General features: G+C 46.3%; 1 protein-coding gene across 3 annotated transcripts in view; it reads right to left on the bottom strand.

Moving 5' to 3' along the window:
* The window catches only part of CALN1 (calneuron 1), a 425613-nt gene that overhangs the window by 1599 nt on the left and 400543 nt on the right, over window positions 1–23471 (bottom strand). For all 3 annotated transcript variants that reach the window (XM_014544450.1, XM_014544451.1, XM_005872043.2), the window contains one exon: window positions 10971–11127. In XM_014544450.1, coding sequence (XP_014399936.1) covers window positions 10971–11127 — 157 coding nt within the window. The remainder of the gene's footprint in view (window positions 1–10970; window positions 11128–23471) is intronic.

The following is a 23471-nucleotide window of genomic DNA, read 5'->3' as shown; positions in this document are numbered from 1 at the left end:
AAAAATAATATGTAATTATATATGTGTTTTCCGATGGTCTTAGGTGACCCCTGTGAAAGGGTTGTTCGACCCCCAAAGGGGTCGCGACCCACAGGTTGAGAACCGCTGAATTAGTGGTTATTAATATGGACCAGGAATTGGGAAATGGAAGTAATAAGAAAGAAGTTTTGATAATTGTGCTGAGAAAGAACAAGTCTCTTTTCCAGGCATCACTTCCCAGGCCAGCTTTCTTTCTTTTTCCTTCTTTTTGTCCTCACCTCCTCCCCTCCTGTCCCATCCTGCATTGATCTTGCATAGTTTACCGCTTAGTTTATGGAAGAAACCTGTGCCCCGGAGGCAGCCAGGAGGCTCCCTGCACCAGAGCTTCACACTGGACCAGCAGCATCAGCGCCAGGTGGGAGTTTGATATAAACGCGGATTCTCAGGGCCCACTGCAAAATTACTGAATCAAAATCTATGGGGGTGGAGGCCAGGACAGGTGATTAAGGAGTTACTGGGCTCCACCCCAGAGTTCCGATTCAGTATGTGTGGGTACAGCCAAAGAATCTGAGTTTGAGTTGCTGGGGACAGGAGGGGTGTGTGTGTGTGTTAGGGACACTGGGGTGGGGGGTATTGGGGAAGATGGTTCTTCATACCAGATGTTAAGAAACCCAATGCCGGCACAGAACACTTTCAGGTAGCTTCCATTTGAAAAAGGGGCCCTTCTGCTAGACACGCCTTTAAAGAGCCTTAAAAAACGTTCCATTTCAAGTACCTCTCCCCCTTGACATCCAGGGGCTCCTCGGGTCCCTGGAAATAACAGGGAAGCAGCAGGAGTCCGGTGATGTGTCCAAAGGCAAACAGAGCTTTCCCTGAGAGAAGGGGTCTCAGGGGCTTGTCAAGGGGCCTCTAAAAATTCCATCCATCGGGGAGTTTCTGCCGCACCCACACCTCACAGAGACCAGTGCCCAGGCGCAACTCTCGGCTCCCTCACCAGTGCAGGTTGGTCACTGCTGCCATCATCTCTTGTTATTTCTAATTCCTGTTAACTTTTATCTTGTGATCTTGTTACCTTTAATTCTTCTGGACCCACTAGGCTTCTGCCTCCCTTGGGTGATTGAAAGTCTTTTTGACTCAGTTCTTTACTTGCTGATCATGTCTGGGTTTTAGAATCTATAGGTTGTTAGCAGAAGGGAGAAAAGTCTCTTGTGCAGAGCTGTGCCTCCCCCCAGGATGGGCACATGTGAAGATGCCAGCCCTCAGGAAGGGAAAGGGAGGTGGCGCTTGAGAAGGAAAGGACTGAAGCAGAATTAAAATGCGATGTGGAAGTAGCATATCTAACAGGTTCTGAGGACTGGCTAATTTATTCTGAGCAGCTCCTCGGCATCAAACGCGTCTGCAGGCAGCCGGCTGCCTTGCCATCCTTAGGGCTGGCGAGGGCTCAAGGAAAAGGACGGTTGAGTGATTGGGCTGAGGAGAACGTGTCTGCCGAAGCCCTTCTTTGGGAAGGTCACTCAGAAAACAAGGTTGCAGGATTATCTCCCAGGACGGAGGCTGCACTTTGACCTAAAAATCCTTAAGTAGGAGGAGGAGAGAGATGAGGAAGGAGGCGAGGCCAAGAGTTTGTACGTGAGGCCCAGCAAATCTGAACCCAGACCAGAGTCCTGCAAGCGGAATGGAGCTTCCAGCTCCTTCCCCGGGAGCTCTGAAACAGATCACTTGCCCACAATTCAGACTTTGCCTCGATGAGGGTCCTTTTATGCCCAATTCTGCCGTCACCATCAGTTTTACGGCAGAGTGAAAAAATGAGGACTTTAGAGCCAGACCAAACGTGATTATCTTACATCCTGGCTGTGTGACTTTGGGGGAGCTAATTTCCCTGGGCCTCAGTTTCCTCATCTATAAAAGGGGGGTAATGGGACCTACCTTGTTGTGAGGATTAAGGATCTACGAAGGTATTGCAATATTGTTTGTGCCCAAAGGATGTGAATTCCCTTTTGCAATAAAAAACGACAACTCCCTTTTATGTATTGAGCACCCCCTCCCACTGAGCCAGCTATGCGTTACGTTATTGCAGAATTGCAGCGTGGCGGTCCTTCGTGAGCTGGGTGTGGGGGTCCTCATTTAATAGGCGAAGAGCCTGAAGCACCAAGAAGTGGAGTCCAAGGCCATTTGGCAAAGATGGAGGTAGGATTTGAGCCCAAGTATCATTTAAGATCCAGGTTCAACATTTCGGCACATACTCTCTCTTCTGAATCTTTTGCTTGGCAGGACAGAGTTCAGCAATAGAAAGATTCAAAGAAAATGCACTTTCAACACTTGGTGTGATTGGCAGAGTATAACCTGGCACTAATTGATGTGTTTGTTGATAATAATTTGAGGCCTGTCTTTGGCTATCACACATTTGCATCACACCCTATTTGGGAATATTTATTTATTCTCACAGCCTTTGCTTTGTTTCCCCAACAAGACTACAGGTCAGCCTAGGCTGCACTGTGAGTTGAAGTCTGGTTTCTTTTGCTAACTGCCACTTAGGAGCAGCCCTGGGCTTCCTGAACCCCCGTTTCTCTCCCTGTGAAGGAGCTAATGATCACTGTCCTTCTGATCTCAAGAATTCTTTCAAAGATCAATGAGCTAATAAAAAAAAGTGAAAGCTGTGTGCAACCCTGAATTACAAGAGAAATGCAAGGTTTCCTTCTCGGATCTCTGGAGGGCAGGAGGGAAGGCCTGATTTCCCCCTCTGTTCCTGCAGCCTCTAGAACAGCACTGATACAGCAGGGGACCCCAAACCTCTGCATCCGCCCCTTCCCTCATTAATTCATCCGCACCTTCCCAAAGCAGTGCTTCGCATGTACGCATCCGCACCCCTGCAGCCTTCGCAGAGGCCCCCGTGCTGGGAGAAGCATGTTCCCTTCCATCCAGCTCCTAAGCTCAGTGGGTAGGACCCCAGATCACCTCCTGTCCCACCTCTGCCCTGAGACCACTACACCCACCTCAGCGCCCCCCACACAACCCTTGGGGCCAGCAATCTCTGCCCCAGCCAAGCAGGTCTCTGGCTGTTCTTTACAGGAGACTCTGCAGCATGTTCACACCATTCCCTCTGCTAAGGGGTGTCCCTGACTTTTCCTCGCGTTGCTTCTGGGCCTAACCCAAACTTTACTTTCCCAGGAGGCTTCTCCTGAACATCCTGCTCCCAAAAGGCCTGGTCTTTTAATTTTTTAAATGGTCTAGCTGTTAATATTTATTTTAAATGAGATAGAATTCACATACCATAAAATTCACCCTTTTAGAGTGTACCATTCAGTGGCATTTAGTACAATCACAAGGTTGTGAAACCATCACCACTACCTAATTCCAAAACATTTTCATCACTGTAAAAAGAAACCCCATCCAGCCCTGGCCGGTGTTCTCAGTGGTTAGAGCATCAACCCTCGTACTAAAGGATTGAGGGTTCAATTCCTGGTCAAGGGCACGTACCTGGGTTGCAGGTTCAATTTCAGGGGTGAGTGTGGAAGGCAACCAATCGATGTGTCTCTCTCACATCAATATTTCTACCTCTCTCCCTCCCTTCCACTCTCTAAAAATCAATGGAAAAAATATCCTCAGATAAGGATTAACAAACAAAAGAAGCCCCATCCACATTAGAAGTCACTTCCTCCTTCCCCCTTCTCCCCAGCAACTGGCCATCACTAATCTACCTGCCTCTATGGGCTTGCTTATTCTTGGCCTTGTATATACATGAAACCATACAATAGGTAGCCTTTTGTGCCTGGTTTCTTTTCACTTAGCATAAGCTTTCCCAGGTTCATCCATGTGTAGCATGTATCAACATTCCATTCCTTTTTATGACTGAATAATATTCCACTGAATGGATGTACCACATTTGTTTATCCATTAACCAGTTGATGGACATTTGGTTGTTTCTATTTTTTCGTTTACTCTTATGAAAAATGCTACTATGAACATTCGTGTAAAAGTTTTTGTGTGGACATATTTCCAGGGTCCTAGTCTGGGTGTCAGATTGCTGGGTCATATGGTAACTCTATGTTTAACTTTTGGAGGAAACTGTTCCCTTTTGGACCTTAGGAACACGCTAACGGCAATGCTGCTGGTGCTCTTTCCTGTGTCTACCTTCCCAGAAGGTCTTGAGCTCCCTTCCTAGCATAGCACTTGGTAGAGAAGTAGCCTGGAAAGTAAGTGTGGGTTGGGGGAGGCTGATGCAGGAGGACATAGAAGTGGGGTTTCCTGACTCCTTGAAAGCTTGCTGGCAAGCCCCAAACACCGACAGACTCCTGGCTGCCGCAGCAGGGCCTGGGGTCTGACTCCAGCACAGAATGCTCCTTCCCCTTGTCCCAGGGCTCTTGGGTTTTCTCCTGGGAACAGGAGTGCACACAGAATTTGGCCCTGACCAGCTGGGTGACCCTGGATATAACGGGTTCTTAATCCCTCTGGCTTCAATATACGCTTGGAATCAGGGCTATGTGCCTTCAGAGGCAACTGGCTCTCAAGCAAGTCAGAATCATTACACTTTTGATGAATGGCCCCAACATAGACTACGTAAGTGACATTTCTGGCAGGGAATTTGGCACTCAGGAAGGTTAAAACATTACAAAACCCAGTGCAGGTGATTCTCGCAATAAGCCAGAGCTACCGGGTCTGGGAGCTGTTCTTGCTTTGTGATCCTTCCAGGTCTCACACTTTCTGAGTCCAGGAAATGGCATATTTCCATGCCTGAGGTGGGACTAATTAAGAGCTTTCGAAAGAGATTTTTCTATAGATCAGTGATATCAGAAAAGACCTGGAGGTGGGGGTGGGGGTGCAGCCTCAGAGGGAACAGGAGTGAGGCTGGGTGTTTTGTGATGCTCTTGTTCAGAGGAAGAGGGGCCAACTCTATCAGGGGATGGGAGCTGGTCCCTTCACCACAAAATCAGGGTCCTACTGTGGACCTGGGGTGTAGTGACAGGCATTATTGTGGCCTTTCCAGAAGTCCTTCCCCTTCTTGTAACAAAATCCATCCTTTTATTTGAGTTTCTGTACCTCTCCACCTAGTGGGACTCAATCCAGGGACTCACCGTTCCCAATGTAACAAACTGGGCTGGCCAGGTAGAGTCTCCCTAGCCTTTGGCTTGGTCTGGCAGTAGGGACACTGGACCTACTTGGAATAGAGGTGAACCTTGAAAGAGACAATCCCATCACCTTAGGGAGAGAGAGCCTTCCCAAGAATGAAGCCCACAGAGAGGAAAGAAGGACAGAGAGGAGAGAGGGAAGGGAAGGGAAGGGAAGGGAAGGGAAGGAAGAGAATGCTGCATCAGCATTTTGGGTCCAAGTCAGCCAAAGTACATCTCTTTGACTTCCATTATTTGAGCCAGTGCTTTTTAGTTTAAGGGGGTCTGTGATGAGTTTCTGTAACTTGAAACCCAAAGAGTGTTGACCAATACTCTTGGTAACCCCAGTGTTAGCAGGGACTTGCCTTTAGGAATGAATGTGTGAAGAGGATGGTTCAAACCCTGAAAATTTGTCCCCTGCCCCATCCTTCAAAGACGTGGAGTACCAGCAGTACACAATGTCTCCTGGTGAAAAACTAACAATCAGAAGAGAACTAGGGCTAGGGACTGGCTAGTTTTTTATTTGTTTGTTTGCCTGTTACTAATGTGTTAAGCTTTGTGCTAAATATTCTCATGTGTTACCTCATTTAATCATCGTAACAACCACAGGTCATTATATGATTCCCATTTTGCAGATGACAAAAATTAGGCTTCTAACCTTTACTTTATTACCTGACTCAATGACCTAATATGTGGTGGGACAGGATTTTAAGTCAACCCAGTTCAGAGTGCAGAGCTGGAACTCTTAACCATCATGCAAATTTATCAAGAACAGCTCTCTAAGTCTCTATCTGGAGTCTCAGAATCTCACTATCCCTCACTCATGGCTACAGAAAACTTTCCTACAGGAAGGGTCCCCAAGTAGAAGAAAAATTCCTTTTGGTCTGAAGCCACCAATTTATTTGAAAACTGTCTCCCGTCTCACTGCCTGCCATGAACCTCAGGCTCACCTTAACCTCCTTCATCTACCCAAGGAGAACAGGTTTTATTTCAGGAGACTCACAGCAGCAGGAGAGCTGGGAGCAGATGGTGTAGATGACACATCATGCCCTTTCCATTCAGAGGGGCATGAAATGCCCAATGTGCACGACCAGGTGATGACCCAGGTCTCCCCACCCAGGTGTGCATTTGACACCCAGACAGGAACATTGCAACTTCAGCAGCATGGCTGAGCTGGAGACCTTGACTTTGGCCGTGAATTTTTTCTGACCTTCCACTGAGCCTAGACAATTTGGAATCTAGATATGACTGTTGCTGTCCAATCTTTGCATTGGACAGATAAGGAAAATAAGGCTTCGAGAATCACTGTCACACAGCTAGTCTACACAGGACGGGGAACAGAACCCACAGGTCTGCACAGGGATCCTCTGGGACTCCCTGGCCTGTGTCACCTCCTTTGCCATCATTCCTCTTGTCCCTCAGACTGAGGCACTGAATGGTCAGAGCAGCTCTGCTGTCTTTCACAGAAACTCCCCAGTTGATGCTCTTCACTTCCTCTCCTGCGCATGTTCTCAGAATGTCTAGAAAAGTCTGACAGCTGGTGTTCCATTTAGGGACAACACTTCGGTATGTGTCTTGAAAGGGCTCACACACAGATTTTGCTGCATCTCTACTCAATTTCCAAATATAATATGATTTCATGGGTGATGGAATGGAAAACGAGAAAAGACGCTGAAGCTGCATTCTCTAAGGAGAATTTGTAATGCCTACGCCTGAGGAAATGGCCCCGACAATGAAGAGGTCAGGGCAGGACTTTATCATGTAGACCTGGGTTCAAATCCTGACTTTCTATTTGACTTTGGACAAATTACTCCACTTTGCTGAGCCTGTTTCCTCATCTGAACCACAGCAGCCACAGAACTTACCGCTCAGACTGTGCTGACAGGTCAATGGAAGGTATTAACAAATGACCAGCCCTTGGTCGGCATGCTGACCAGTTTTCTTCCACCCCTTTCTTCCTGGACTGCATCAATAGGGATGAAGCAGTAAACAATGGAAGCAATTACTACCAAACTGAGCATATAGTTTAATTTGTCATAAGAATCCTTAATAAGGATCAGGGACAGGCAAATAGATAACTCAACTGTAAGCCCACTCAGTTGCACATATGACTTGAACCAAATAATAAGATACAAATCTGTCTCTCAGTGTCACAGAGCTTATGTTCTCCAAAAACAAAATGTCTGGTGACCACAAGTGGTTGAACTAAAGCAAAACACCTCAAAACTCCTCTTATGTAGCATGCACACTGAATGGGCATCGTGGGTAGTCACATATTCTTGTATTTAACCCATTTTGGTGTATATGGACCCATTTATTTTTCAAAATAATTATAACACAAATGTTGCCAACTAACACCTAACTACATCAAGTAGGTTATCTTAACAAAAGAATTCAAAAAAGATCTGAGGGATTAGGATTGCCTGGAATTCCTACTTTAGCCAAATATCCTATTGGCTAAAATCAAGCCAAAATGAGAACTAAGAGGACCAAAAATACCCCAAACCTCTCCCACCAATGATTCCACACCCCAGGTTTCCTGGCCTATTTATCTGTTTTTCATTCTTCCATTCATGTGGGAGGAAAAATCAACATTTCCTGACTTCATTGACAGAATCTGAACACCTTTGTAGAAGTATAATCACTGACATAAAATGATACTGATGGCATTTGGAAATCCCCTATGAATCTCTGACTGACTCCGTGGCACACAGGTTGCCCAAGGACACATTTTCAAACCTTTTCCACACTCTAGAATCTCAATCATGACTCAAGCTTTGCTGACCTCACAGCCGTGGAATGGGGGCTTTATTTAAATGCCAACTTGGCCACAAAACATCTGTTTTATGGACCATCTCTTCCTTCCTTGCTCACAGACAAATGTACCCTTTCACCTTTTTAAGGAAAAGACCTCCTACATGTTCAGGTTTTTGTTCACCATTGATTCCTTCCTCTGACATCAAATAGGGCAGGATTTCCAATGCCCGTGGATCCCCGGCTCTGTAGGTGAGCATGTACTTGCCAAAGCAAAGCTCCAATAAGAGCAGGAGGAGAGGGCTTCCTGGGTGGGGAGCAGCAAGAGACAGGAGGCCTGACTGGGGCTCTGGAGTCTGGGGGCGGGGATGTCCTGCCTGCTTCCTTCCCTCTCATTGGTCAATGTGGGTGATGAAGATTAGATCTAAGGAGAAACGCAGGCCATCACTTGAAAGAAGAAACCACCTGGTGCCTTCAGATTTCGATGCTGGATTTACTTAGAGTTGGCATGTTGGAAGCTGATAGGTGGGTGAGGGATCAGAAATGTTGGCAAGGGTATGGCTGCAATGGCCGAACAGGGCATGCTGCCTGGGCTAGGGCAAGAAAGGACAGCAAGGAGTTGATAGCTTGGGGAAGAGGAGGGCCTAAGGGCTGGGAGGAGGGTGAGGAGATTTAGAAGGCATGAGCCATGCCACTGTGCCATCAGATTGCTGTAGGGAGCAGGGAGAGGTTAAAAATGCCAATTTGTCCCTGTTGTGGAAAGCAGTAGTGCAAGAAAGAGGGGAAGGAGGAGGTCAAGTTCAACCACAGGGTCTTAAATGGACTTGTTTAGTCCTGGGGCACCAGGGGTGAACTCAGTCCCTGTGCATCATCTCTTCCTAGACAACTTTGCCCACAGTACAATCATATCTGAGACTGAAAAAATCTAAACCTAAACACAAACCAATGAGCTTGCTTTTGGGGCCAAATAGTGCCGACTATGTATATATGTATATATGTACATACATACATATGTGTGTGTGTGTGTGTGTGTATAAAAAGAAAAACCAACTCTCTGAAATGAAAATATACAAATGGGATTATGTAATCAAGGTCACAGAGATCACTCCAAAAGCACTGTACTAATTACAAAATAATGTTTCTTGTATTAAACAAGATCATGAATTTTAGAGCATTTAGTACAGTGCCTGGCCCTTATCATTTACCAACCCCCTAAATGATAGCTGTTGCCAATGTTATATGTATGAATCATTAAAGCAGACCCAGTAAGACTTCTATTTGGAAATCTTTTTGTCAGTCATTTATTTCACTAATGTATGAGCTTTTGAGTAATAAAAAGACATGGCTTAAAGTTCAGATTACTTCCCAGTGCAGTCTGACCTTTCTCAAATTACTAAGACTTGTGACATTTCCCTGAACAAAACAGTGATCCACAAACAGAGGCTCCTGTAGAAAATGAGATGCCCAGAAATACTCTTTCCTCCTTTGTCAAGAGTGTTGCTGACATGGGAGGCTGGAGCCCCAAATGCTTCCACTCCTTGAGCACATAGTCTGTCAGCTAGGAAAGAGACGAAACAGGAGTCCAGGCCTGCTTTTCCCCAGTGATAGTCCAATCCCTGCCCTCGAACCTCTATTCACCCTCCCAGTCCCCTTGCCTGTCTGACTGGAAATGGGTTGGCTGTGAACATATTGCCCTGTGTGGTCTGTGTGGCTCCAACTCCAAATACGGTCATAGACGCTATGGCCCAGGTCACAAAGAAAGAGACCAGGGCAGCTTCTGGACCACAGCTGGGTTCTGTTGGCTGTCCACAGCACTTCTGAACATGTTCAATTTGAATGTCTTTCCAAGGAGGCATTGCTCTCAAGTTCACCCCAGTCCCTACCATGCCCCATTTCCCTGGTTTGAGTTAATTTGTCACCTTGGAGTACAAGTCCCTACCATGCCCCATTTCCCTGGTTTGAGTTAATTTAATTTGTCACCTTGGAGTACAAACCATCTCCTGTTTCCTCTTGTCATGGCCTTTAATGCTGACCTAGCAGTGCAGTCCAGGCAGGGCTGGGGGCAGAGAGGGCAGGTCTGAATGAATCGCTGTGGCCACTTGGACCAGCTCAGCCCCAAGCAGCCTCCCTGCCATGGTCCGGCCAGCTCTGATGTGTCAGCTCCAAGACAAGGGAACCAAATGCCATTCTTGTGTCTATGTGACCTTCTTATATATATTGTCTTGTATATATTGACAATTATATAGCTTACCATCTGTAGATATTAACTTCTGACTATGTTCAGGAAAAAAAGAATAGGAAAAAACAGTTTGATCTCTGTAAGAAACCTCAGCGTCGAATAAGTTAAGTCTGCTTTGCTGCTTTAATGGAATTTTAAAAATTCTACATTTCGGAGCTGTTAAAGCAGTTCTGATTTTCAGCGTTGGCAAGAGGGATCAGATCATTAAGCTTCCCTGGAACTCTCTTCTGATTGGGGGATAAGGTAGGTTGTTTTTGTTTTCTTTCATGAGCCCAAGAAAAATGGCCTGTCAGGGGTCTCTTTCTTGGCCCCAGGGGAACCTATTCTTCTGTAACTACTTCACTAAGTTCACAGCAGTCCTTTCATGAATAGGGCTCTTTTTGGCCAGTGCATTCGGGGAGCACAGCATAGAGGCATTCCATTTCTAAAGATCCTGAGAAGGAGGCATAATTATCTTGATGTTCATAGATGAGGAAACACACTCAGAGAAGGCACACTCCTTGCCCAAGTCACACAATTAGCCACGGAAATTGATCTAGATTTACTGACAGCCTAAACAGGCCCTTTCCACCACCCTGTGCAGCCCCCACTAAGTCAAGGCAAACACCACAAAGCCACATATCTGGTCACAGACCACAGAGAGTCACTGGAGGAAGGACAGGGCCAACGGAGGTTTTGCAAAAATGCAGAGTTTGGGGAAAATATAGAAAAAAACAAAAAACAAAAACCAATTGCATCTTTACCAAAAGGATCTTTTAACCTTAGTCCTGGATTCCTGGCTTTGCAACAAGGCCATTCCAGCCCAGGAGACAGTCAACACGTTTTTCATACAGAGGATGTGAAGGCGTTGGCCCATCCCAGACCAGGGAGAAAGCAGAAACAGGGGTACCTACCGCCTTCAAACTCTGTCTGGCAGTTCCCCGAGGTATCATTCAGGCTCTCCTCCTCGTTGATGATGATGTTCTCAATGTCCTTCATTGTCAAGTGGTCCCGGAAGGCATGATAGAGGATGTGCTTCAACTCTTCCAGAGTTATCCTTTGCATGTCAAACTGTGAAGATAAAGAGGAGTAAGAGGGGCTTGGGCACATGGGGGTGAGAACTCTGCTTGGGGCATGACCCTTAAGCCCTTTTATAGAAACTTGTCCCAGCTTTTCGGAACATCAGATGAGCAGTTCTCCATCACGTTCAGCTCCAAGCATGCTTGTGAACTTATTGGGAAGACCGTGTGTGCACAACATATCCCCCTCCACTGAGACTCTTGGAGAAAAAAATGCCACCTGCTAGTTCGGTTTCCTACTCATCCAGCCATCTGCTGTCACCCCTTGTATACTTGGGGGTTTGTGTCCTACTTCAGACAATGCATATGTCTCTAAAAATTTTATGATCTCCCCAGAAGCCAGCAATTCCCAGCTTGCTATAAGCACGTATCTCGTTCTAACAAGATAAAATGCAAGTTCAAAGCCGTGTTTCTGAGGAAGAGCAGCTGAAGGGAGGTGCAGCATTCCTGGTTATGCTCTGCCCTTCCTGGTGACAGCATTATGCTTTCCCACTGCTTCTCCATCAGGCTCAGTTCTGTCACTTTCTTAGCCAGTGAGATGTGAGTAGAAGTCACACATGCCACCGTCCATTGAGAGCTTTAAGAGCCCTTGTGTGATTATATCATTTATTCTTTTTCTTCTGCCATGAGAACAGCATGCCCTAGGTAGGGCCTGTACCTCTGTCTGAGTCCTAGAATGAGGATACAGTGGAAAATCCCTGCAAATATCCCCTAAAAGAAAAAATAATGTAAGAAATGCCCTTTTTTGCCTAGCTGATGTGGCTCAGTGGTTGAGCGTTGACCTATGAACCAGGTGGTCATGGTTCAATTCCCAGTCAGGACACATGCCCGGGTTGTGGCTTGATCCCCAGAGGGATCAGCAGATTGATGCTTCTTTCTCATCATTGATGTTTCTTTCTCTCCCTTCCTCTCTGAAATCAATAAAAATATTTTTAAAATTAAAAAAAAAAAGAAATGCCCTTTTTGTTATTAGCCATAGAGACTTTGGGCTTCTTTACTACCATAGCATAACGTGCTTTAAGTAAACAATACAGAAGTTATTATGTAGAAATGACAGACTACCATTACAAAAATTCTAAAGTATGATGTATGGCTTCCAGGGCCAGGCAGTGGGAAATGAGAAAACTGTCATTGGAGGCTTGAAAGAAAATCACCTTTCTTATGCAGTAGCAAAACACTTGGTAACATCATTGCCTGTGGTAACTTGTAGGACAGATCCCTATTGAATGGTTTTGTGGCTTTGGGGAAAAAGTGTGGGAAACAGCACTCTGGCTGCAAATGGTTGCATCTGACAGGGTGCTACAAGAAAGAGATGAGCTCAGAAAAGAATTGATTGGTTTGCAGGCCAGGACTAGACACAACTCAGAAATTCCTGGACTTGCAGGAAAGATAATAGTTATTTCTCACCTCCAACTAGGAAGAGATAAAATGGAGAAATGCTTTAAATAACAATACAGGCCTATTAAAACAAATCCAAGTGTCGCTTGTCAAAACCTCTGAATGTGTGAGGTGACTCTCCCAGGAAGCTGGCTGTTAAGTTTAGAGAGAAGTGTGTCTCAAAGATAATTGTGGACATGGCTATAAGTATAAACCAATTGGAATCAAAGAGATAAAAAGATGACTACGTTTTGGAGAGAGTTGTACTGGCCAAGAGCCAATGGCCTAGAATTAAAAGACTCTATAACCCTGTTATCTGTGGGCTCCCAACCTTCTATGGGCATAAGCACTATGAGGAGAAGCTATATAGACCCCAGGGAGGACACAACTTCCAATGCCCTCATTAGATGAGTATAGGGAGTGGAAAAGGCTGGATCCCTCACATGGCGAAGCTGGGCATTATGCTTAAAATCATGAGTAATTTCCAGGATGCAGAAGGAGGGTTTAATTAAAGAATATTCCTCACCCCAAGGTCTGTCCAACAGGATTTCAGAATTGCTGAGTCTTAGACTGCTACATAGCTCCCATATTTATTTTATTTTATTTTTTAGTTCACATGTCTCTAAGAGAAGCCACACCCACATTTGCTGTAACTCCTGGGATTCTAGATCTCAAGTCTGATGTTATAATTGGATGGGACTTTTAGGGTGTCTCCCTTGGGGAGGGGATGAGTATATTTTGTGGCTGAAGGGAAGGAAATAAATACTTATAAGAAAGAGTATGGTCTGAAACAGGTTATATTATTTCCAATTATTACGTAGAAATGACAGAATTATATCGCTTTGCCCACTGACATTAGGAAATGAGAAAACTGTTATTGGAGAGTGAAAGTGATGACAATCTCAGAAGCCATGTGTATTCTGCCATTTTTTTTTCCTGCCACAAAAACATATACACCAAATACGGGCTGTTCCTTCCTCCTGGAATGAATACAACATAGAGCTAACCCATGAAGGGCGTGTAATTTTGAGTGAGAAATAAACCCTTGTTTTTATTTTATTTACTTATTTAAAATAATATTTTTATTGATGTCAGAGAGGAAGAGAGGGATCGAAACATCAGTGATGAGAGAGAATCATTGATTGGCTGCCTCCTGCACGCCCCCCACTGGAGATTAAACCTGCAACTCAGGCATGTGCCCTGACCAGGAATTGAACCATGACCTCCTGGTTCACAGGTTGACACTCAACCACTGAGCCACACTGGCTAGGCGATAAACCCTTCCTTGTTTTAGCCTCTAAGACTTTGGGATTTCTGCAGTATAGCTTAGACCAGTGGTTGGCAAACTTCGGCTCACGAGCCACATGCGGCTCTTTAGCCCCTTGAGTGTGGCTCTTCCACAAAATATCATGAGTGGGCGAGCACGTACAGTGCGATTGAAACTTCGTGGCCCATGCGCAGAAGTCGGTATTTTGTGGAAGAGCCACACTCAAGGGGCCAAAGAGCCGCATGTGGCTTGCGAGCCGCAGTTTGCTGACCACTGACTTAGACAATAATAAATACAGAAATCAATGTTTTAAGTTAGTCTAAATCCTGATAAAAGTAAGTTTTAGACATTTTCTTTCCCTGCTTTATTTGTAAAACAATTCCTCTCTTGCTTTAAGTATGCCTGTTGTTCTAACACATTAACTTAGGTTGCTGAAACTTGCTGGACATCTACATGACTAAAGTTCAAAGCTATTTCTATGACTAAGAGCAACTGAAGGGGAGTGTACAAAGCGGATTTGTTTCTGCATCCCAGGTTATTGACTATAAAAGTAAATTTTGAGATACACTGAGAATTGAGCCTTAGAGTTGACAGGGGAACAAACATGTGGTTGTTAGCCTGGGTGCAGGGAGAAGGCTGGCAGAGTGCATGGTGAGGGTGAGGGACCTCATAGAGGAGAAATTGGTACCCTCCTGCCACAGTCAGAGATGACGAATGACAAAATCAAAGAGACTCAGAACATGGGTAACCATTTCCTAGAAGACCAACCGAAGGGCTGGGGTGCCGGGGCGAACTAAGCAGCAGAGAGTTTGCTGAAATGCAGAAGGAAAGTGAAAAGAATTGGTCAGGGGCTGTGAGAAGAGGAGAGGTGGTGGGAGGAGGGAGTGGGGGAAGGGCATGTCAGGAGAGGGAACACCATACCAAGGGGTAGGGTGTGAAAACTCCAGGTCACTGAATGGCCACCTGCTGACTTCTTCTGAGGACTGAGAGCTGTAGGAGAAGGTGTTAGGGGTGTGCTGAGAGCTGTGCATGGGGTGCTAATCCACAAAGACCTATATGCCATGGTGAGGAGCTTGGTTGTTTTTTGTTTGTTTTTATTTTTACTGTGGTAAATATGCATAACATAAAATTTACCATTTATCCATATTTAAGTGTATAGTTCTGTGGCGTTGAGTACATCCACAGGGCTGTGCAACCATTACCACCATCCATCTCCAGAACTTTTAGCATTTCCCTCAAGTGATACTTCGTGCCCATCAAATACTTCTTCCCCATTCCTCCCTCTCCCAAAGCCAGGCAACCACCATTCTACATTCTATAGCAGTGGTTCTCAACCTTCTGGCCCTTTAAATACAGTTCCTCATGTTGTGACCCAACCATAAAATTATTTTCGTTGCTACTTCATAACTGTAATGTTACTACTGTTATGAATCGTAATGTAAACATCTGATATGCAGGATGGTCTGAGGCGACCCCTGTGAAAGGGTCGTTTGACTGCCAAAGGGGTCGCGACCCACAGGTTGAGAACCGCTGTTCTATAGAAAGTCAAACACAAATCTGACTGCTCTAGGTACCAGAAGTAGAATCATACAGTATTTGGCCTTTTGTGACTGGCTAACTCACTTAGCATAATGTCTTCAAGTTCATCCATGGTGCAGCATGTGTCACATGTTGCAGAATTTTATTCCTTTTTAAGGCCGAGCACTATTCCGTTGTATGTCTATGCTACATTATTAATCTATTTACCCATCCATAGACACTTGGGTTGCTTCCACCTTGAGGCTATTGTGAATAGTGCTGCTATGAACGCAGGTGGAAAAATGCCTGCTCATGCCCCTGCTTTTAGTTTTTTGGGGTTTTCTTGGTATATACCCAGAAGTGGAATTGCTGAGTCATATGGTAATCCTATGTTTAGTTTTTGAGGAATAAAGCTTGGTTTTATCTTTTGAATAAAATGAGGTACCACTAATGGATTTTCATCAGGGAAATGACCTCATCAGGTCTGAGCTTGAGAAAAGTTACCCTTTACAGGTATCAGGGGCAGGACAACCAGGCTATAAAAATAACAGGTTTAGAAACCACAATGGGCTATGGGGACGGAGAGAATTCCCTGTAGGAGAGAAGTTGGCAAGACTTGATGAGTCATCGTGGGTGGAAGGTGAAGGAGAACGAGCCAATTAGGAAGACATCTGGGCTTTAGGTTGAGCTGAATGGTGACAGTGGGAAAACAGGCTTAGAGAGAAAGGTGTCAAGTTAAATTTTGGAGGTGTGCTTTGGCGGTCCCAGAGGGACAGCCCGATAGCACAGCCTAGGAGGCAGTAGGATGTACAGATATGGGCTAATGATACAGCTTTGGAAGTCATCAGAAAGGATGACAACATCGAGGAAGTGAGAAAAACCTCGAGAAAAACCATTGGAAGGACATCAAGATAACCAGAGGGCAGCCTCCATCCAGAACGGGCAGAGTGTGAGTGGTACTGTGGTTTATCATAGATACTTTGGTTTTCCATCCAGGGTTCCTGGCTCACAGCTCCCCAAGCCCTTGGAATCTCCTAAGTGTTAAGTGCAATGGGAACACCTTTTGTTATAGTTGGTCTCTTGTCTTCAGTTCCTGAAATCACTTCAGAGCCATACATGGATGTCTGGTTATAGCCTCTTTCAATTCCAACTCAGTTGATGTGGATGAGGTAACTTTGGAAAGCCCCTAGAGATGGGGATGCTGGTTGCCAGGGGAACCAGCCGTGAACAGAGGGCTGAAACTCTCAGTCTCATCCCCTGGTTTCCTGGGAGGGGAGAGGGGCGAGACTGAGCTCAGTCACCATGGCCAGTGACGTCATCAGTCATGCCCACGTCATGAAGGCTCCATGCAAACCCCAAAGGACGGGGTTCAGAGAGCTTCTAGGTTAGTGAACCAGAACCCTTACTTCCACATGTCACCACGCCGATGAAGGCTCCATGCAAACCCCAAAGGACGGGGTTCAGGGTTAGTGAACCAGAACCCTTACTTCCACGTGTCACCACGCCAGGCCCCAAACTCCACAAGGACACAAGCTCCCCCGGGCATCTCTTCACCTGGATGTTGATTTGTACCCTTTAATGTCCTTTGTAATAAACCAGTAGTCCAGTGAGTATACTGGTTTCCCGAGTTCTGCGAGTCACTCTAGCAAATTAATCAAACCCAAGGAGGGGGTGGTGGGAACCTCGGATTGACAGGCATACCTCAGACATATTGCAGGTTCTGTTCCAGGCACCACAGTAAAGCAAATACCGCAAGGAAGTAATTTTTGTTGTTGTTTCTCAGTGCATATAGAAGTTATGTTTACACTATACTGTAGTCTATTAAGTGTGCAATAACATTGTATCTAAAAAGACAATGTACTTACCTTAATTAAAAATACTTTATTGCTAAAAAATTCTAAGTATCATTTGAGCCTTAAGCCTCAGGAACCAGCCTGTGCTAGCTTCAGACTTCTCTTCTGCAGTGCCCTCACCTCTCTGGGGCTGCAGAGAATTGAAGAGCAGGGCGGGCCTGGCTCTGGCCTGGGCTTTGGCTTAGGGAATGTTGTGGCTGGTTTGATCTTCTGTCCAGACCACTGAAACCTCCGCCCTATCAGCAATAGGCCTGTTCTTATCATTTGCGTATTAACTAGAATAATGCTTCTTTTCATTTCCTTCAAGAACTTTCCTTTCGCATTCGCCACTTGGCTAACTGTTTGCCACAGAGGCCTAGCTTTTGGCCTGTCTCAGCTTTCCACATGCCTTCCTACTAAGCTTAATCATTTCTAGCTTTTTTAGGTTCTTGTTAATCCTCACCAGAGGATAGTTTCTCCATTGATTTCTTTTCTTTCTTTTTTTTTTTAGAGAGAGAGTGGAAGCGGGGGTGGGGTGGGAAGAGAAAGACAAACATCGAGGTGAGAAAGAAATATGGATTGGTTGCCTCCCACACACGCCTGACTGACTGGGGCACTGGATTGAACCTGCAATTCAGGTACATGCTCTTGAATTGAACCTGTGACCTTTCCCTGTATGGGCTGAGGCTCCAACCACTGAGCACACCGGCCAGGGCCCATTCTAGCTTTTAAAGTGAGAGACAGGCGACTCTTTTGTGACAAGCAGTAAGCCAGGACAAGTGGAACAGGGACACTGAGAAAGAGAGCAGAACAAACAGGCAGAGCAATTTATAGCAGATACAGAAGGCACCTCCCTAGAGATAACATCTAGGCCTCAGTTGTATTTCAGCTCCAGGCCCAGAAAAGCAGCAAAACCAGGTGGGCTACATCAGGACCAGCTGCAATGAGTAATGAATGACCCCCCTGCCCTGGCGCTGACCAATCAGTGGAGACCTCCCCTAAGATTCCCGCCTGCGAGAGAAAGATAAACCTGTCTCCAAGGCCCCCTTTCTTCTGACTTTCTAGAGAGCCAGAGCAGCCCCACCTAGGCTCTCTCCTGTTGGTCTTCTATCCTAGCCCTTCCTTGTGTCACTGTCCGCAGCTTTAATAAACATACTCTGAAAATCACCTGGACTTACGTTGTGAAATCTTTCCTGCATGAAGTCAAGAACCCACACACTACCTGCTGGCCTGAGGCAGACCCCCTCCTGCCCAGTCCCTTTCTGGTAACACTCTCACTTGAACACTTGGAGGCCACTGGAGGGTTATGAACTGGCCTAATTTAAATATTGTTGTGTCTCGGGGAATAGAGAGGCCCCAGGAGAGGGGGAGAGAGACGGGGAAAGGGCTGCTCGGTGCCGCAGTCAGAACACACGATACTTATCAATCAACTTCACTGTCATATGGGTGCACGTTATGGGGCCCATAACACATATAATCATCATCATCATCATCATCAAAAGTGTGAAATATTGTAAGAATTAGCAACACATGACACAGAGCCACGAAATGAGCAACTTGCTACTGGAAAAATGGTGCCGATAGACTTGCTCAATGCAGGGTGGCCGCAGACCTTCAATTTGTAAAAAATGCAATATCAGGACGCACCATAAACAAAGCACAGCAGCTGCCTGTAGAGCCACTCATAGAAGCACAGGGAGCAGCCTGGACCTGTGATGGGCAGCTGAATGAAGGGCAGTCTTTTTTCTTTTTAAAATTTTTAAAAAATCCTCACAGAGGATATCTTTTTCTATTGATTTCTAGAGAGAGTGGAAGGGAGGGGGGAGAAGGGAGAGAGGGAGAGAGAGAGAGAAACATTGATGTGAGAGAGACACATTGATTGGTTGTCTCACTGTCTCACACACGTGCTCCTACCAGGGCTAGGGAACTTGCAAACTTGCAACCAAGGTACATGTCCTTGACTGGGAATCGAACCTGGGACCCTTAGGTCTGCAGGCTGACGCTCTAACCACTGAGCACACTGGCCAGGGCGTGAAGGGCCGTCTTGTGGGACTGAGTGCTTCTGGACTCTGATCCTGTCCTTGATTAACGGTGGCAGAACTGAGTTGCAGTAGAGGGCTCCTAGCATGTGTTGGAGAATTGCCTGGTGTCGAGTAAAACCCCACACATTGGAATTGGGTGCAGAACCACAGGGCACCTCTTATCAGTATACAAAATCAGTCATTAAGAATATTTAAGGGCCTTCTGTTCAAAAAATAACCAATTTTTATATCAATAAGGCTATGTTTATGTTCTTCCCATGTGGAATTTCTTCTAAATGCTTGTCTCCCCTTTGTCCTTTAAACTGATTGTGTTACATTAAACATATCTCTTTAAAAAGGTACGTCTCTTATAAAGAGAATGGAGTTGAATTATTAGAAAATCTAATTGGGGTTTTTTTGCCTTCCAGTGGTGGAGTCTAACTACATTTTCATATATTGTTTTAAACATGTTGGGCTGTACTTTCGTTATTCCATCTCCGGCTTTCTAGTCTTCGGTTCCTTATTTAAAAACAAAACTAAACTAAATAAAACCTACGGTTGTCCTAGTTTTGATTATACTGGTGGATATCTTTCCATTTAGTAAATACATGACTTAAGCCATATTTTCTTGTATTATCAAATTCAAGAAATTAAATTGCATTTTCTCATCTTTCCTTGTGTGACAAGAAAATGTATGTGTGTGTGTGTGTGTGTGTGTGTGTGTTTTTATATATATAATCACCATACTTTCCTGCCTCTTACCTGACACGTTACAGTCTTTGGAAGTTTAATGTGAGGCTTATTATGACACATTTTCTACTCTTTGCACCTTTTCTTAGAATGGTACTTGGCTTCTGCATTTAATTTGTAACAAAATTTTTAACGGCTACTGCTACTTCATTATTTTTAATTGGTTTCAATGCTCACTTCCATTTGTCTATGACCATCCCAACCAAGTACCTGGCTCTCATCCAAATAACTGATGAAAAACGTGTAACAGTAGTTCGATAATGAACCATTTGTGGACATTGCATTGCCTGACTTCTAATAACCTGATAAAACTTCCCCCTTCTCCCAGGACAGATGCTTAGCTTGGCTTACAATTCTAGAACAGCGCCCAATTCCCTCTGCACCGTCTCCAGTTCTTCCGTTGTTTAATGTGGGAGAAGCAAGGAGGTTGGATGTTGGCCGAGGTTTTTACTTTGAAGATCATTCCTTTTTGCTTCTTGAACACTCGGAAGAGTATTTCTTTTTCCACGAAATTTTAAAACGTGCTGTCCATGCTATGTTAAGGTAGATGTTTTGCATTAATCTTGGCTGGAGTTTCTTGTGAGGGGTCTTTTAATATTTACACCCATATCATTTTCTGCCTCCTGACGGTTTGCTGAAACCACTCCGGTTATTGTCTTTGTCCTGTTCTATGGAATAGGCTCCTTTCTCAGGAACACAAATCAGTCTTAATTGGATTCCTATTCCTGGAATCCCTGTTCTTCATCTTTCCTCTAATGATTTTCATCTCTTTGTTTTGTATTTCATATCACCAATGTCCTGTACTGTCAATTCTGCTCCCACTGTCTCTGGGAGAGATGTTCATTCTGCAGTTCCAGGTTGGCTCCTTCCATGCACTTATTGTTTCAGTCCCTTCCCTTTGTGCCCCAGACTGTTACGGTTGCTGCTTAAAAACAATTCCAAATCTCTTGCATTGCTTTTAAAGATTAAAATATTAAAGAACATCAAGCAGGCGTCTTCTGCAGGTCTCACCCGATTCCCTCTTCAGAGCTGTGCTCCCCACCGCATCCCTCTTCCTGGGGCTGGGCTAGGGTGCAATGAAACCACCTTCACAGTGGCTGCTGTTTGTGTTTACGTGTATGTGAGCGAGAAGTGGACGACCCAAATGCAGGGCTTGCAAAGGAGAGAGCGGGTGGGCTGGTCTTGGCCCTCCGCGCACAGCTGGTTGGGGAATTTGTGGGTCAGCAGGAGCGGTGCACACCCGTGAGCTCCCCTCTCAGTTCCTCAGGTGCTGCCTTGCGGATACAGAGGCTCTTGCTCGGGTTCCCCGAAGGTTTATCCTGTAACTCCAGCACGGTGGTGGGTGGTGCTCAGGTGTGTCCCTGGACCAGCAGCACCTGGACACTGGTTGGAAATGCAGTCTCTCCAGCCCACCCCAGACCAGCTGAGTCAGAGACTCTGGGGGTGGGTCCCCGCAGCCAGCACCTAACAAGCTTTCAGGGGGTTCCGCTGTTCACTTGGGTTTGCAGAAGCACATGAAGTTCTGGTACAGAAAGGAGACCCTTCACCCAGTGCATGTACTCCCAGCCCCTGGCTGTCCCTGACAGCGACAAAACACCCCAGGCCTTCCTGCTCCGCTGTCTCCTCCTGGTTATGCTGGGAATTGCAGTCTCTAAATAGGTGTGCAGACAGGGGATGGGACACAGGACAGACAGCACTGCGGCTCTGACAGGCAAAAACCATTCTCTCAGGACCCCTCTGTTTCCTCTTCCCAGCAGCCACTGCGACCAGGAATTGGGTGCAAACTGGGGAGGTGAGCCAGAGGATGCCCCTGCCTTTGTGGGGTCCTCTGTCCTGGTCTGACCCTGGTCTGACTCCCAGGGAGGAGCGTGCCAGCCACCCTCTCAGCCCCTCCTCCCCAGTCCAGGGGCCTCTCTAAGGGCATCATTAGTGCCTGGGGCTTCCCAGAACGCTAACTGTTCCTCCCACCAGGAGTTACTTGTCTGTTTATCGGCCTCCACCAGTGAAGATGAGCCCTGGGAGGGTGCACTGTGCCTGACAGTGCGCCACAGAGCCGCCCCAGCCTGCGCAAAGCCTGGAGGAGGCCCTGCGCAAGGGGACGTGCCACGCTCAGATTCTCTGCCATTTCAAGGTGGAAGAGCAGGGTAATTGAATGTGTTTCCTGCTGAGAGAGGAACCTCAGGGTGCCTGAGACTCCGGTCCAGACGGGAATTTTGATAAGATGAAGTGTAGCTGCTGGAAGGCCGAGCTCAGAGTTCTCTGCTCTGCGGGCGCTGGCTCTGCCTGGCCTCTGCCTCCAGGCTCAGACCCGCCTCACGCAGAGACCCGCATGGCTGGGGGCCGCGTCTTCCCCCACCAGATTTTAGATGAATCCAAACTCCATGCAACTTTCTCCGAAAGTGTGGAATTAATTTCATGGCGGATTTTCTCTGGAGAGAAGGATGGGCTGCATGAGCTCGGGTACACTGCCCACCTCTATTCCCTTCTCTGTCCATCTATAAAAGACATCCTCCTACTCAGAGAGCAGTGCCTGGCGATCCGTGGGCCAGAGCTCCTCAGCCAGTGGAATTGGTTACATTTGCCACCATAGGAACCCCTATAGTCGGGGGCATCTGGACAGCACCTGGGGCAGCCAGAGTCCCATCCACGTGGCTGGGCACCCTCATCCATTTATCTCGGTGCAGCATAAAAACACATTTTCTAAGAGTTCACAAGCACCAATGTGGCAAGATCACACAGGGCCTTAGGTCTACAGAATTTCCTGCCTGCGTCCTCCCTACACCACGGGCCACACAGCCTCATCTCCCTAATAACCAGCCCCCCAAACGGTGAGTCCTGCCACCAGCTTGCCAGTGGTATCTAGATGTGAGGTATGAGCAACACCAGCATAACCAGAGAGACTACCAGAGAGCTCCCTGGCCCCAAGACCTTCCCCACAGGACTTAAACAGTGAGACTGGAATGCAAGGCTGTGAGGCCCTCCCTGCCACGAGCAAAAGGCAGGCACACTGTGGCCTTGGGCAAGGTGAGCAGGAAGGGAAAGGAATGGGAGGTTGGAAACAGTTCTGAAAGCAACAGCGAGTGCCAGCTGTGATGACTCCATCTGGACTCTGGTATGTGCCCCTGACGTGGTGTGGGGACACGAGGAGACAGGGAGAGTGAGGGTACTGTGTGCTGTAGCCCTGCAAGGAATGAGTTCAGGTTGGCACAGGGATCAGGTCATAAAAGTGGCTCAGCCTCTGCAAACACCCCCTAGCATGCAGGGATGCTGCAGAAGAATGCGAAAACACACCATCACACCAAATTAAGATTGAGCACCTACTGGCGGCCACCGTCTGGAAGAAAATTTCCACTAACCACAGGACGTACAGCACAGACAGTGTGGAGGGGCACTGTTATCACCGATAAGGGTTTAATCTCCAACATTTATAAGGAACTCATACAACTTAACAAAAGGAAGATAAACAATCCAATCAAAAAATGGGCAAAGGACCTAAGTAGACACTTTTTAAAAGAGGACATTCAGAAAGCCAAGAGACATATGAAAACATGCTCAAAGTCACTAATCATCC

This window comes from Myotis brandtii, unplaced genomic scaffold (assembly GCF_000412655.1).
Source record: "Myotis brandtii unplaced genomic scaffold, ASM41265v1 scaffold363, whole genome shotgun sequence".
Lineage (NCBI taxonomy): Eukaryota > Metazoa > Chordata > Mammalia > Chiroptera > Vespertilionidae > Myotis > Myotis brandtii.
Note: the sequence above shows the minus strand (reverse complement) of the source record. Positions and strands in the feature narration are given on the sequence as shown.